Genomic DNA, 14,171 nt, shown 5'->3' on the forward strand with positions numbered 1-14,171 from the left:
AAGATAAAAACGGGATGGATATTGACTTTGGGCAGGGTAGCAACACTGGCTACAACCATAACCATAGGATATTTCCAGGACAGGCCTGAAAAGCTGAAGATCATGTACAAAGCTAGAATCTTTTTTTTTTTGAAGCAAGGCTTCCTGTTTACTTTAAAACAGAAATAATTTTCCTTCTTATTGGTTCTCTATCAAATAATTGGAAACATGTGCTAGATCTTTTGTTTTTATGACAATGGAGAACTAACCTTAATTCCCTTGAAGGGAAAATAAACTACCATGTGGAATTGTTCAAACACATAAGTAGTGGTTTTAGCACTTTTTTTCCTGTGTTGTTTCTGATTTAAATGTATTTTCATTAGAAAGGAGGAAGCTGGCAATGCTGTGTACTGAGCTGGGATGACAGTCTTGTAAATTTCTTTAGGCGGTTTATAAATTGCAGTGGATATTTCCTGGGAATGCTTTAGTAGTACTCATTGAACTAAAGTTGTCTTGAGGACATGAAAGAAATACTTTATCTTCCAAATGTTGGCCTTCTTGCCTTATCCATCACATCCAGAAATTCCAAGTGGCATTTTAGAGACAATTTTCTTTTTATCTCTCTTCTTCCTCTTTCCCAAGTAGGGGAAGTGTATTGAAACTGAGTAATCACCAAGAATTCAAGAGTTGAAAAGATACATACACGAGATTTTGTTTTGCTTCATTCTAAATTAAGCACAGCCCATTGATCAAAGTGGACACAGTCCTTGTGGTCATACTGAATGAAATACATTCATTTAGCTTAGACTAGTTTGAGGCAAGTACACTGTAACAAAATAGCAACTAGAAGTATTTTGGAGCCTTTGAAATGTAATATAAATGCATGTCAGTCTGACAAAACTTAATTTATCATAGTAATCTTAGTATCTTAGTAAGACAAATGTAAGAATGGCTCATGAAAAATAGAACATTATAAAACAATAACTTTAGGTAATTTAAAAAAAAATTAAACTTACTATTTATCACAAAGCATTATATCCTACTACATAATATATTTCTTTCATGTCACTTAAGGCTTGACTTTGTAGACTTTGGGAATGAAAACTGTTGTTTATTTCATAAATATAGTTGGAGGCATAGTGTGTGTTGGCCCACACAAATCTCTCTGTGTCTTGGTCTCTCTCTGTGTCTCTCTGTCCCTCTGTCTGTCTGACTCTCTTTGTCTCTCTCTCTCTCTCTCTCTCTCTCTCTCTCTCTCTCTCTTTCTCTCTCTCTCTTTCTTTCTCTCTCTGTCTCTCTCTCTTTCTCTCTGTCTCTGTCTCTCTCTTTCTCACACACACACACACACACACACACACTGTCACACACAAAACAAAAAATAGCCTAGTCTTCTCCGTTAAAAGCATGCAAATGAAAGAAGACATCGTTTGGCCTCCAAGTTACTTTATCCTGCCTTGGTTATAGGATGTAATTTAAATCATTGTCCTGAAGTCAGTGACCTGTAATATTTTTGAAAGAGTGACTAAGTAAATTAACAACTGCTTTATGTAAATTATTTGTAATATTTCATATTGTCTACAAATATCTTTGATTATGCTGCTGTGATCTGTTATGCACATTAATGTTCTTGTTTATTATGCAAAGGTACAATTGGATTATAACAGCTAATGTGAAATCACTGCAGTCCATCTTGTCAGTGACCATTTAGAATTCTCAAACCTAAAGGTTATTTCTATGTTATAGAGCCATATAAAACCAAAACAGTGAAAATGAAAATTATTAAGCAGATTTTATTGAAAACAACTTTGTGAAGCGAATTGTTTAGCAGATATTGCCTTCTTAATTTGGTCAAACAGGCTGTCCTTCAAGCCTGACATAATCCCTCCTCTGCCTTTTAGAATCTGTAGTTCCTTTCAAAGCCTTGCTCTGCTACTACCTGCTACACGGAGCCTTCTCTAACCTCCTCTCCAACCCCAACTCTCAGGTGCTAATGCCTCTCTGCCTCCAAATTAAATTATATTTAGTTTGTATATGCTTATATATGTACATGTTGTCTCCCTTGATAGACTGCAAATTTTTTGGAAGCAGGGGCTATTTAAGTTTTGTCTTTGTGTACCTAACACCTAGAAAAATACCTAGGAAACAGTAGGTATCACAGTAGGGACCACAGTGGCTAGAGTATTACACTTACTCTCATCTCTAGCAAGTCCTTCTTTTGCTCAGGACTCAATTACATAGTCTAAACAAGATTCAGTCCTTGGGGAAACCTGGCCTCCAGTGAGAACATGGTTAGGCTCCCTTTGATTAATGTGTTTGCCTCATTAAAATTCTACTCTGCCGGTCTGAAGATGTTATACTTACAGGGTAAGTTTAGGCTCTTGTCTATGTTTCCCCCAAAAGGGAAGGAGTACTCAGTGTTCAATATGAATTAGCTATAGAATATATACATACATACATATATATATATATATAATATATATATATATATATATATGCACACACACACACATATATGTATGTATGTATGTATATGTGTGTGGGTATATATATATATATATATATATATATATATAAAATTTCCTATCCACAAAAGAAAAATGTTAAAATACAAAAAGACCGTCACATATCCTTGATAGCAGCAGTGCTAAACACTGTTATATTTGAATGGGAGATTACTACTTAAAAGCATATGAACATAAAACCCATTTTGTGATATTGCTGGTTATTTTGCTTATCCTAGCTGTGCACTATCTGAGCTCTGATTATATTAAACCTGAGTATATTTCTTCTGGCATAAAGGGCCAAATAGGTCAATCCTCTTGGTAGTTATTTTCCCTAAGAGTACTAAAGCACAGTAGTTTCAGGGGACTCTTCCTCTTCCTGCTGCATAGCAGTTCTTAATAAAAGGAACGGGGACCTCCAGGACCTTCGGACTTCTTAAATACATCAGATCTTCTCCAAGCCTGGAACAACCATTTCAAGATAGATATTTACTTAATATCAGGAAGGAACAAACACAAAAGCATAAAATGTATCCAGGGAACTAGATGCAAGATTGCCTAGGGGAGTCTCCTTGCACTGAATGCCATATGGGCAAATTTGCCATGATTTTGAGGATGGGGAATGACTATCCCTAACCTCCTTCACCCCAGGGTGATATAGGAATTAGACGATGCCACCTGGAAAGTCAAAGATAGGTCCAGCCAGCCAGCCAGAAGCTCTCTGTCCTTTAAAATGACCAGCATCCCTCTTCTCACTGCTACTGTTAAAGTGTGAAGAAGAACCAAGACAGCATCCCTGGTTCTTTGCATCATACCAAAGTGCTAAATCCTTTCAGCCCTGGGCCACTATATAACTAGAAACAGTAAGGGAATTTATTTTTGGAGTCTTCAGCAGTTTTCAGGGGAGCTCTGGACACATGCTCCCTGGAATGACCACTGCAGGCTAATTCAGCTTTTGTTATAGGTGCTTAATGTATGTTTGTTGATTAATTGGTTTCATTTTAAAGAATTCAAGTTCATAGGAAAAATGTGAAACCTGTACATTAACACTTCATATTTTGAAATGATTTAATTATAGTGGAGTTAGTAAGGCATAGTTAAAACAGCATAGCTGTCAGAAGACCTTAGTTCTGGTCATGGCTGTGTGACTGAGAAATTTGCTGAAACAATTCACTTGGCTCATCTGTAGAAATCATTATGTTAGGCCACATTATTTCTAAGATCCTTTGTAGGGATAAAATATTTGAATCTGTAGTTAACATAATGGAAGAGAGTTTTAAAGAAAAATGTTTAATTGCTTTTAGGAATTAGTATATTAAATTTTTAATTCTTAACAGAAATATGGTACAATGGAAAGAACACTGAACTTGGAGTCATCTGTCCTGAATTTAAATCTTGGCTCCATCAGTTACAAACTAGGTGACTTTGGGCAAATCACTTAACCTCTCTCAACCTCAGCCATTGAAAAATTGAAGAGGTTGGACTAGATAATTCATAAAGTCCCTACAAGGGTGGGATGGTTACTTCCATATTTGGTTGAATGATCTTGAATTCCTTCTACTTTCCAACAAAAATCCCTGATTATGATCAGTATAATCACATTGTTCTTACACTAACAGCAATTTTTTCATTTGAAGTGCTAAAAGCTTTGTCATGTTAAAATTAAAGTATGAATTAAGCATGCTTGTTTATAATGCTTTTTTAAAAATCTGGTATTTTAGGTGTGAATTTTTTCTAGGGTACTTTTAACATATATCCTCCTCCATAGTTTGAATTCCTGATCCCAAGTAGTTCGACATATAAGTCAGTTCTATGTTACAAGAACAGGTCACAGAATTTTTCTGGTATATTGTTGTGGATGCTGTTACAAATGAGATGCAGCAAACACGTGTTGCTACCCCTCCCTCTCCAGTAGAATATGAGCAGATGTGGACTGTTTGGTTATTGTCTTATGTCCTTAATAAATTCTTGCTGAATTGAATTGTATTTGAAATTATATTTACACTGATAGAAATCAATTGTTTCCTAATGCCATATTTCAAAATCTAAGTATCAATATTAGAATATTTGAAAAATAAATGTGTTATTTGCAACTATTAGGAACATATTTCTTGATAAAAAGGTAGTTGATAGTGATTTATTTATTCCATTAACTATACACACACATTATTATTTTTGAGACAATTAGGGTTAAGTAATTTGTTGGGATTTGAACTCGGTTCCTCCGGATTCCAGGGCTGGTGCTCTTTCCACTGTGCCATCTGGCTGCCACATTCACTTTATTAACTAGCAACCATTAACCATCTACTCTGTGCTAGGCATGTAATAATACCTTGATGTTTTTGCAAATAACCATAATTGGATATTAGTGTATGTTTTTATGCTCTGATTTAAAAGAGTTCCATAAATACAACACTGTTCATATTTCATGCATAACTTTTTTTTGAAGGGGGAAAAATGTTAATGATTCATGATTGCTGATGTTTCTATACCCGTCCATAAGTTCATTCAACATGGCCTTTTTATTCTTTATTTTTAGATATAGGATAAAAAGATGTGGGAAGGAGTTGCTAAACTCAGTTATAAGAATCACCATAATATTCCTGTTCTTTCTATTTGTCTAGCAGTGTTGTCAAACTAAAATAGAAATGGATCCCTGTGGGCATATTGACTTTAAAAAATACAAATTAATGTTAACCATATTGTATTGTATTTTTAATTTATTTTGTTAAATATTTTCCCCAAACATCTTAGTCTGTTTAGGACCACACTGAGTTTTGTAGGCTACCAGAGACCAGAGAGTTTGGTACCTCTGATATATAATCTTGTCAAACCTGTTAATACTTTCAGTGGATTTTTAAAAAGTATTTCTTCATCTTTCTATATTTCTGAATAGTCGATATACCTCACTGCCAAATATAATATATTGGAGACTTAGAATTTTTCCATTTAGGATGTAAGCTCATTAAGTACAGTGTTTCACTCTTGCCTATGCATCCCCAGTGTTGAGCACATTAAGTGAACACTTAATAAGCACTTGTGGATTGATTGATCAGTAATTTTTAAAAAATCATGCTGGTTCTAGTGACATATACGTGGAATTATATGTTGAAATATTTGGAGAAAATCATTTTCAGAAGGTTTTTGAAAAGTTCTTTTTTTATATTTTATTTTTTTCTTACATGTCCAATGTTGAATTTTTTCCTTCTGACTTCTTGGTATATGTTGGTTTGTGTTGTTCCTATTACCTAGCAAAAAGGGAAATAAAAATGTGTTAAATGATACCTAGTGTTCTGAAGAAAGTTGTTTTAAGTTAGAATAATTTTTCATTGAGGAAGAATTGTATTTTTTAAAAAAGTAGAGAAGATAAAATTTGAGCAAATTGAATTGGTAGCCAATCTTTGTAGCCAGCCTTGATAACCAACCCTTTTGTTCCCTGAAATAATTTATACTTTTCATGAAAAATATTCCAAATCTATATAATTTTTGGTTTTTTTAAAATATTTTTACTGTTACATGTAAAATTTGTTAACATTCATTTAAAAAAATTGATTTCTAGATTCTTTCCCTCCTTTTTTTCCCTCCCCTCTCACTGAGAAGGCAAGCAATTTTATGTACGCTTTATTTGTGCATGCATGGAAAACTTATCTCCATATTAGTCATTATAAAAAGAAAATATGAACTCCCTAAGACTCCAACAAAAATAGAAAAAGTTAAAAAAAAGTATGCTTCAATCTGCATTCAGATTCCATCAGTTCTTTTTCTGGAAAGGACTCTCTTTTTCATTATAAGTGCTTTGGAATTGTCTTGAATCATTGTATTACTGAGAAAAGCCAAATCATTCACAGTTGATCATTATACAACATTGCTGTTACTGTGTACACTGTTCTCTTCGTTCTGCTCATTTCACTTTGCATCAGTTCATGTAAGTCTTTCCAGGTTTTTCTCAAGGTATGCTGCTCATCATTTTTTTTTTTTGGCAAGACAATGTGTTGAAGTGACCTGCTCAGGGTCACACAGCTAGTAATCGTCAAGTATATGAGGCCAGATTTGAATTTAGGTCTTCCTGAATCAGGGTCAGGCTCTACCCACTGCACCATCTGGCTGCCCCTGCTTATCATTTCTTATAGCACAATAGTATTCCATCACAGTTATATACCACACCTAATTCAGCCATCCCCTAACTGATGGACATTCCCTTGATTTCCAATTCTTTGCCACCACAAAGAGGGCTGATATAAATATTTTTGTACATAGAGGTCCTTTTTTCTTTTTTTTTTTTTAAATCTCAGATACAAATCTGGTAGTGGAATTGCTGGGTCAGAGGGTGTGCATAGTTTTATAGCCTTGTCGATATAGTTCCAAATTGCTCTCCAGAATGATTGGATCAGTTCACAACTCTACCAACAGTGCTTTAGTGTCTCAATTTTCCCACATCCCCTTCAACATTTGCCACTTTCCTTTTCTGTCAGATTAAAAAATCTGATGGGTATGATGTGGTACCTCAGATTGTTTTAATTTGCATTTCTCTAAACAATAGTGATTTAGAGCACTTTTCATGACTAAATAATTTTGATTTCTTCTTCTGAAAACTACCTTTGACATACCCTTTGACCATTTGTCAATTGGAAAATGACTTGTATTCTTATCGATTTGACTCAGTTCTCTATGTATTGAGGCTTTTATAAGAGAACTTGCTGTGAACATTTTTTTCCATGATTATGATTACTATGCATTTTCCTTCATCCTATTTCCCCTCTGTTTATCCAATTTTCTCTCTCCTTTCACTGTGTCCATCCTCAAAAATGTTTTGCTTCTGACTATTACCTCCTCCAATGTGCCCTTCTTTCTGTTAGCCTGTCCCCTTCTCTTATCCCCTTCCCCTCCTACTTTTCTATAGGGTAAGATATTTTTATACCCAAATGTGTGTATTTTACCTATTCTTGTTGTGCCAGTTCCTATGAGAATGAAGTTCATGTGTTACTCCCCACCTACCCCATCTTCCCTTCTACTGTAAAAGTTCTTACAAACCTTTTTTTATGTGAGATAATTCACCCCATTTTATCTCTTCCTTTCCCTGTCTCCCAGTGTGTTTCTCTTTCTTACACCTTAATTTCATTTTTTTAGATATCATCCCATCATGTTCAACTCACCCCCATTCCCTCTGTCTACATACACTTCTAAGTGCTTTAATAATAATAAAGTTCTTAGGAGTTACAAGTATTATCTTCCTGTGTAGGAATGTAAACAATTTAACATTATTGAATCCCTTATGATTTCTCTTTCCTGTTTACCTTCCCTTGTCTTGTGTTTCAAAGTCAAATTTTCTTTTCAGCTCTGGAATTTTCATCAAGAATGCTTGAAAATACTCTATTTCACTGGATACTATCCTCTGGAATATCACATTCCAAGACCCCTGATCCTTAATGTAGAAGCTGCTAAATCTTATGTTATTCTGACTGTGGTTCTACAGTATTTGAATTATTTCTCTCTGCATACTTGCAATATTTTCTCCTTGACTTGGTTGCTCTGGAGTTTGGCTAGAATTTCCTGAGACTTTTCATTTTGGGATCTTTTTTAGGAGATGATTGATGGAATCTTTCAATTTCTATTTTACCCTTTGGATCTAAGATAGGAGGGCAGTTTTTCTTAACATTTTCTTGGAATTTGATGTCTAGGTACTTTTTTTTTTAAATCATGGCTTTTAGGTAGTCCAGTAATTGTTAAATTTTTTTCTTCTTGATCTATTTTCTATGTCATTTATTTTCCCATTGAAATATTTCACATTTTCTTCTTTTTTTCTTCTTTTGTTTTTGTTGTACTGTTTCTTAATGTCTCATGGAACCATTAGATTCCACTTGCCCAATTCTAATTTTTAGGGAATTATTTTCTTCAGTGAACTTTTGCACCTCTTTTTCCATTTGGCCAATTCAATTTTTTAAGGAGTTCTTGTCTTCAGTGAATTTCTGTGTATCTTTTTTTTTTCCATTTCACCAATTCTAATTTTAAGGAGTTCTCTTCAGTGGGTTTTCATGCCTCTTTTTACCATTTAGCCTATTTTGTTTTTTAAGATGAAATTTTCCTTTACATTTTTTGTGGTTCTTATCAAGTTGTTGACTTTTTTTTTCATGATTTTCTTGCGTCACTCATTTCTTTCCCCAATTTTTCCTTTACCTCATTTATTGATTTTTAAAACTTTTTTGAGCTCTTGCAGGAATTCTTTTTTTTTTTTGGGCAGCCTAAGAGCAATTCACATTTTCTTAGGATGGAGCCATTTTGACTTTGTTTTCTTTTTCTGAGTTTGTGTTTTAATCTTCCCTTTCACCATAGTAACTACCTGTGGTTAGGTTCTTTTTTGGTGGTTTGTTCATTTTACTAGATGATTTCTTGACTTTTAACTTTATGTTAAAGTTGGGCTCTGTTCCTGGGGTAGTGAGGGCACTCTCCCAATCTTCTGGTTTTTCATTCTGCTGTTTTCAGAGCTAGTTCTGGGGTCTGAAGTTTTCAGGTCTTCCACGATGGTATGATCTAAGGAGTGCCATCATCAGTGCTCTCCTGGCCTGTACTCTGGTCTGTTAGTGACCACAAGCACTACTGCAACCAGCATCCTCATTCACCCATGGCCATACTCTCCAGTGTTGTAGTGTTGCTTTTTGCTCTGGGATTGCCACCAGAACAGTGTATGGGCAGTGCAATAGAGTATTACACCAGTGCCGGCAAATAATAATCTCCTTCTGACCAGTTATCTGAGGATTTCAGAAACCTCTAGTGCTGACCCAGTTGCTCACAAGGCCTGCTGCTGGCTTGCCTGGGTGTGTCCTGTTGTTAAACGCTTAACCACTTACCTACGCCTTTAACTCTCACCCCAGTGAGATTGACCTTTCCTGTAGACCTTTTAAGTTATTTTGGGCTGGAGAATTGTTTCACCCCATTTTTTTTGCTGGTTCTGCCACTTCAGAATTTCTTTTCAGGCTTTATTTTAAATTTGTTTGGAGGGGAGTTTGGGAGAGCTCAGGCAGGTCTCTGCCTTTACCATAACATCTTTGGAACTATAATGATTATCAGAAGTAAATTCTTAGAGGACATGTTTCTAGACTGTTACAATAGTAAATATACAATAAATTGCTTAAAATTATGTATGTTTATATTTCAAATGAAGTTATTGGAACCTTTTCAAATTTAGAAGGAAAAAGAACTGTATCTCAGGTTACTTTAAATATAATCACTTCTGAAGCTTAAAAAGTTTAATATCTTTCCATCTTTATTGAGCAGAATCATATGTTTGATTTTTATTAAATAATTTACCCCCATTAGAGCAACTTTATTCTTAAATAGTCAACTATCCAAGTTGATATTATGTTATTCAAACATCTAGCTACCTGGGCTATAAATGCTGAGTGTCTGAGATCAAATGAGAGTTGGTTATAAAGAGAGACAGAGACAGAGACCGACAGAGAGAGGAAGAAAGAGGAGGAGAAAAGGAGAGAGCAGCAGGCATAATGCTACATAAGATAGAGTGCTGGAAGTCAGGAAGATGTGTGTTAAAATTCTGCCTCTGACACATACTACCTATGTGATCATGGGTAAGTCACTTAACCATGGGTACCTCTGTAAGACTTATCTCCTAAGTTATAGACAGTTCATCATTTCTTTGGTGGAAGGAGTCATGGACTAAGGAAGTATTTTAGAGCTGTTATTGGTAATGGGAGAATAAAGCTGAATCACTCCAGACTATATTAGGTATCCATGATACACATGACATCACTAACTTGAGTCCCATCTCTGTAAGATTACTTCATTTAAATTGGGCTGCACCTAAGTACAGATAGTCTCCATTTTTGAATATACAGGCCATATTAACAAATCTCATTTCAACAAGTATTCTTTAATATAACATGCTAATTAGAAGCTGGAGGAGAAGCAAAAATCAGAGAAGATACTGTCTCTAATTTGATGGATCATCATATCTATCTCCAAATAACTTACACAAAATAATACATGATAAGCATAGAACACAACAACAAAGCATATGAAAGAGATCCAAAAGAAATAATTATTTGAATTCTGAAAAGCAGGGAAAGCTATTACCCTAATTGGAGGATCAAGGCAATTAGGTGAGTTATATAGCTAAACTGGACTTTAAATGATACAGGAGATTTAAACATGTCGAGAATTCCAGATGCGGAAACTAGGGTGAACAGAGGTAGCAAAGTATTAGGATTTATGTAAAATGAGTGAAGAAGAGTGAATGGGAAAAGAGGAGATAGAGTAGGTGTTGGAAATATTAGGGTGAGAGATTGTGGAGGATCTTCTGTGGCAAGTTTATTTGGTAAATAATGAGGATACGCTAAAGGGTTTTAAGGAGATGGATAACATGAATCTTTCTCTACCTGAAGAAGACTAATGTGGCTTGGTATGAATTGTGAATTAGTAAAGTAGGAAAAAATGTGTATAAGAAGACTTAGTCCTTGTGGATCTTGTAATATTCAGATGGGCAGTAGGTAATCAGGCCTTCACTATGAAAATAGATAGGATTGGAAATTATGCCTGCTTTATAGACAGGTGACCCTACCTGGAAGTCCTTTGGGGCATTTCCCAGTGTGGAATATCAAGGATGTGAAACAAAGATGTGTGTCTGGAACATTTATATGTTGAGGAGTATCTTAATAGTTATTTTTATCAAAAACATTAGGTAATTAATTCATTGAAGAAGCAAAATGAATGAGATTGGATTAGATCAGTTGTTCGAGATGTCTTTTTATGTATTTAATTTTCTATGATAAGACAAATTTTATATCCAGATTCAGTGTGTTTTGTTGAAAGAACGAATAAGTGAATGAATGGTTTAGATTCAGTACATTATAGTTATAGAAAAAGAGAAACCAGATAAGGACAAAATTAAAAATGTAAGAATTTTTCTTCCTGTTTTGTGTTTTTAGGATCACGTCTTCGCCAGGAAGATTTTCCTCCCAGGATTGTTGAACATCCTTCAGATGTTATTGTCTCTAAAGGAGAGCCCACAACTTTAAACTGCAAAGCTGAAGGCAGGCCAACTCCCACTATAGAGTGGTATAGAGATGGTGAGAGGGTGGAAACTGACAAAGATGATCCCCGGTCCCACCGCATGCTGCTGCCCAGTGGATCTTTATTTTTCTTGCGTATTGTGCATGGACGTAGAAGCAAGCCTGATGAAGGAAACTATGTGTGTGTGGCAAGGAACTATCTTGGTGAGGCAATGAGTCGCAATGCATCTCTGGAAGTGGCATGTAAGTAAGAGCAAAAGTGTTTGAAACTCATACACATTTATTTCTTCAGTAAACTTTCATTCAGCCATTTAAAAAAATCAATATTGTTTGACTTAAATTTTTAATTGCTCTTGCCTTTTTCACAGAAATCTTTTCAGTACAATGAAAAATCGCTTGTGCTATAAAAGCATTTACCTATGTTAAAACAGTGAGTAAGTCCTGGTAATAACAGTAATATTCAAAATATAATTTATTCTAATGGAAAAATATGGTTGAGGATATTAAGTTGGATGTGTGAAAATGCAAACCTTTTCATACTGTTCAAAATACTGTTCTCTTAACTATACATACTGAATTGGTGAGCTGGTATTTTTTTTCTCTAGTACTTATCTAAATAAGTAGACTTTACTGTCTGGACTAGAATCTCCCTTCCAATTAGGTTGGAGATAAAAATGAACCCTTGAGCATTACCAGAAACTAAAACTGATCTTGCACAAAATTCTCAAATTAGACTTGAATATATAATTTAGATAAGTCTTTCAACTTGGGATATACTCCATCTCAGGTAGATTGCAGCCTCTACTTGCATTCTTATTCTTTGTGATTTTCATCTATTTCTTTTTAAAAATACTCCATAAATAGTTTATGTAATGACACTGAGGGTTACCTATGGTTATTTTAATATTTAAAGGATATCTATATAATGAACAAGCTGTCTGTTATTCCTTACTTTACTATATGACCTGCCTAAATAATTTTCTGGTAATAAAAGTCCTTAATGATGTCTCTCATGCATTGGTTTTTATTTGTGAGTGATGTTGGTAACATCCTACATACATCCACTATGAATGTACTTTTTCATTGCTCATGGGCCTCCTGTAATTTTTATTCTTCTGAGTTCATGATGTTCTGTGATTTGCAGTCATACGGTGTTATAGGAGAATATTAATATTAAGAAGATTGTTTTGGCAGCAGTGAACTTTTTAGAATCAACAAAAGTATTTTGATGATTTGTGTTATTATCCTAATTTTTATCTTAATGTTCTCTATTTAGTTATTTAAAGTTTAAAAAATATTGTTGTTCTTTTGATACAATAGACACTATCCAACACGCACCAAGACAAATCCTTTTACGCTATGTGTTTTTTTGAAAATAGTTAAGCAAATTTGTTTAAGTCTCATAGAATCATTACATTCTGCTTTTGCAGTTAGTCTCATTTTCTTAACAAATAAAAGCATAATTTTATTTCATTGAAACACACTTATTATTCTGTTATCCACTATAGAGCTTTTGTTATATCATGTACTGTCTTCTGATTTAAATTTACATTACATTAAAGGTAGTAGTGGTAGATATTTGATTAAATAGGTTATGTTATTGCAATAACAATACTAAAATTTATTTAATACTTTAAGGAAATATTAGATAATATGACATAATATTAAGTATTTCAGAGAAGTATCACATAACTTGTACCACTTGCATTAGTAGAAGAATTTTCCTCTTTGTTGAGCTCCCTACCAGTGAAATCATAGGCTTGGTCCTTTCCCTTTTTTTTGTTACAGAACTAAAAACTTGTTTTTGACAGTCAATTAAGCAGCTGACACGAAGTTGTTTTACTGTTTCATGTTTGTTAAATTTAACAACTGGTATTAATTCCTTTGGAGATTAAATAATATTTGAGACTTATTTAAATTAAAAATAGTTTTATCATCCCTTTTTGTGCAATTAAAATACAAGTTCTGATTGAAATTAATTATACTTTGAGCAAAATCCTTATGGGGGAGTTAGTATAATTAAAAATTGTAGGGGGAAACTAGTTATTCATCTGCTTAAAACCCTTCAGTGTATCCTCATTATTTATCAGATAAACTTGCCACATAAGATCCTCCACAAACTCTCACCCTAGTATTTCCAACTCTCTCTTCCACTCACTCCTCATCACTTATTTTATATAAATCCTAATACTTTGCTACCTCTGTTCACTCTAGTTTCCACAGCTGGAATGTTCTACATGTTTAAATCTCCTGTATCATGTAAAGTTCAGCTTAGCTACATAACTCACATAAAGATTTCCTTGATCTTCCACTTGGGGTAATAGCTTTCCCTGCTTTTCAGAATTCAAACAATTATTTGTTTTGCATCTCTTTTATATGTTTTATTGTTGTATTCTTATCATATTTTATTTTGTATAAATTATTTGGGCATAGATATGATAATCCATGAGTGGATCCATGATGATCCACTAAAACCTAAATTAGGTTTTAGTCCTCATTCTGCATTCAATAAATGCTTATTGATTTATTTTACTACTAATTTGCTACGTGACCTAATAGCTTAAGTCTCTGTCTCAATTTCTCCATCTATAATTTTTAATTATACTAATTGCCACATAAGGATCTTGTTCAAAGTAAAATTAGTTCCAATCAGGACTTGTATTTAATT

The 14,171-nt window shown here is 34.1% G+C and overlaps 1 protein-coding gene across 1 annotated transcript in view; it reads left to right on the forward strand.

Annotated features, from left to right (window-relative positions):
* The window catches only part of ROBO2 (roundabout guidance receptor 2), a 709,376-nt gene that overhangs the window by 63,381 nt on the left and 631,824 nt on the right, over nt 1-14,171 (forward strand). Inside the window, exon 2 of the mRNA XM_078147421.1 lies at nt 11,420-11,746. Within this exon, the coding sequence (XP_078003547.1) occupies nt 11,420-11,746 (327 nt within the window). The remainder of the gene's footprint in view (nt 1-11,419; nt 11,747-14,171) is intronic.

Source organism: Phascolarctos cinereus, unplaced genomic scaffold (assembly GCF_003287225.1).
Source record: "Phascolarctos cinereus isolate Bilbo 61053 unplaced genomic scaffold, phaCin_HiC Scaffold_7;HRSCAF=346, whole genome shotgun sequence".
Taxonomy (NCBI): domain Eukaryota; kingdom Metazoa; phylum Chordata; class Mammalia; order Diprotodontia; family Phascolarctidae; genus Phascolarctos; species Phascolarctos cinereus.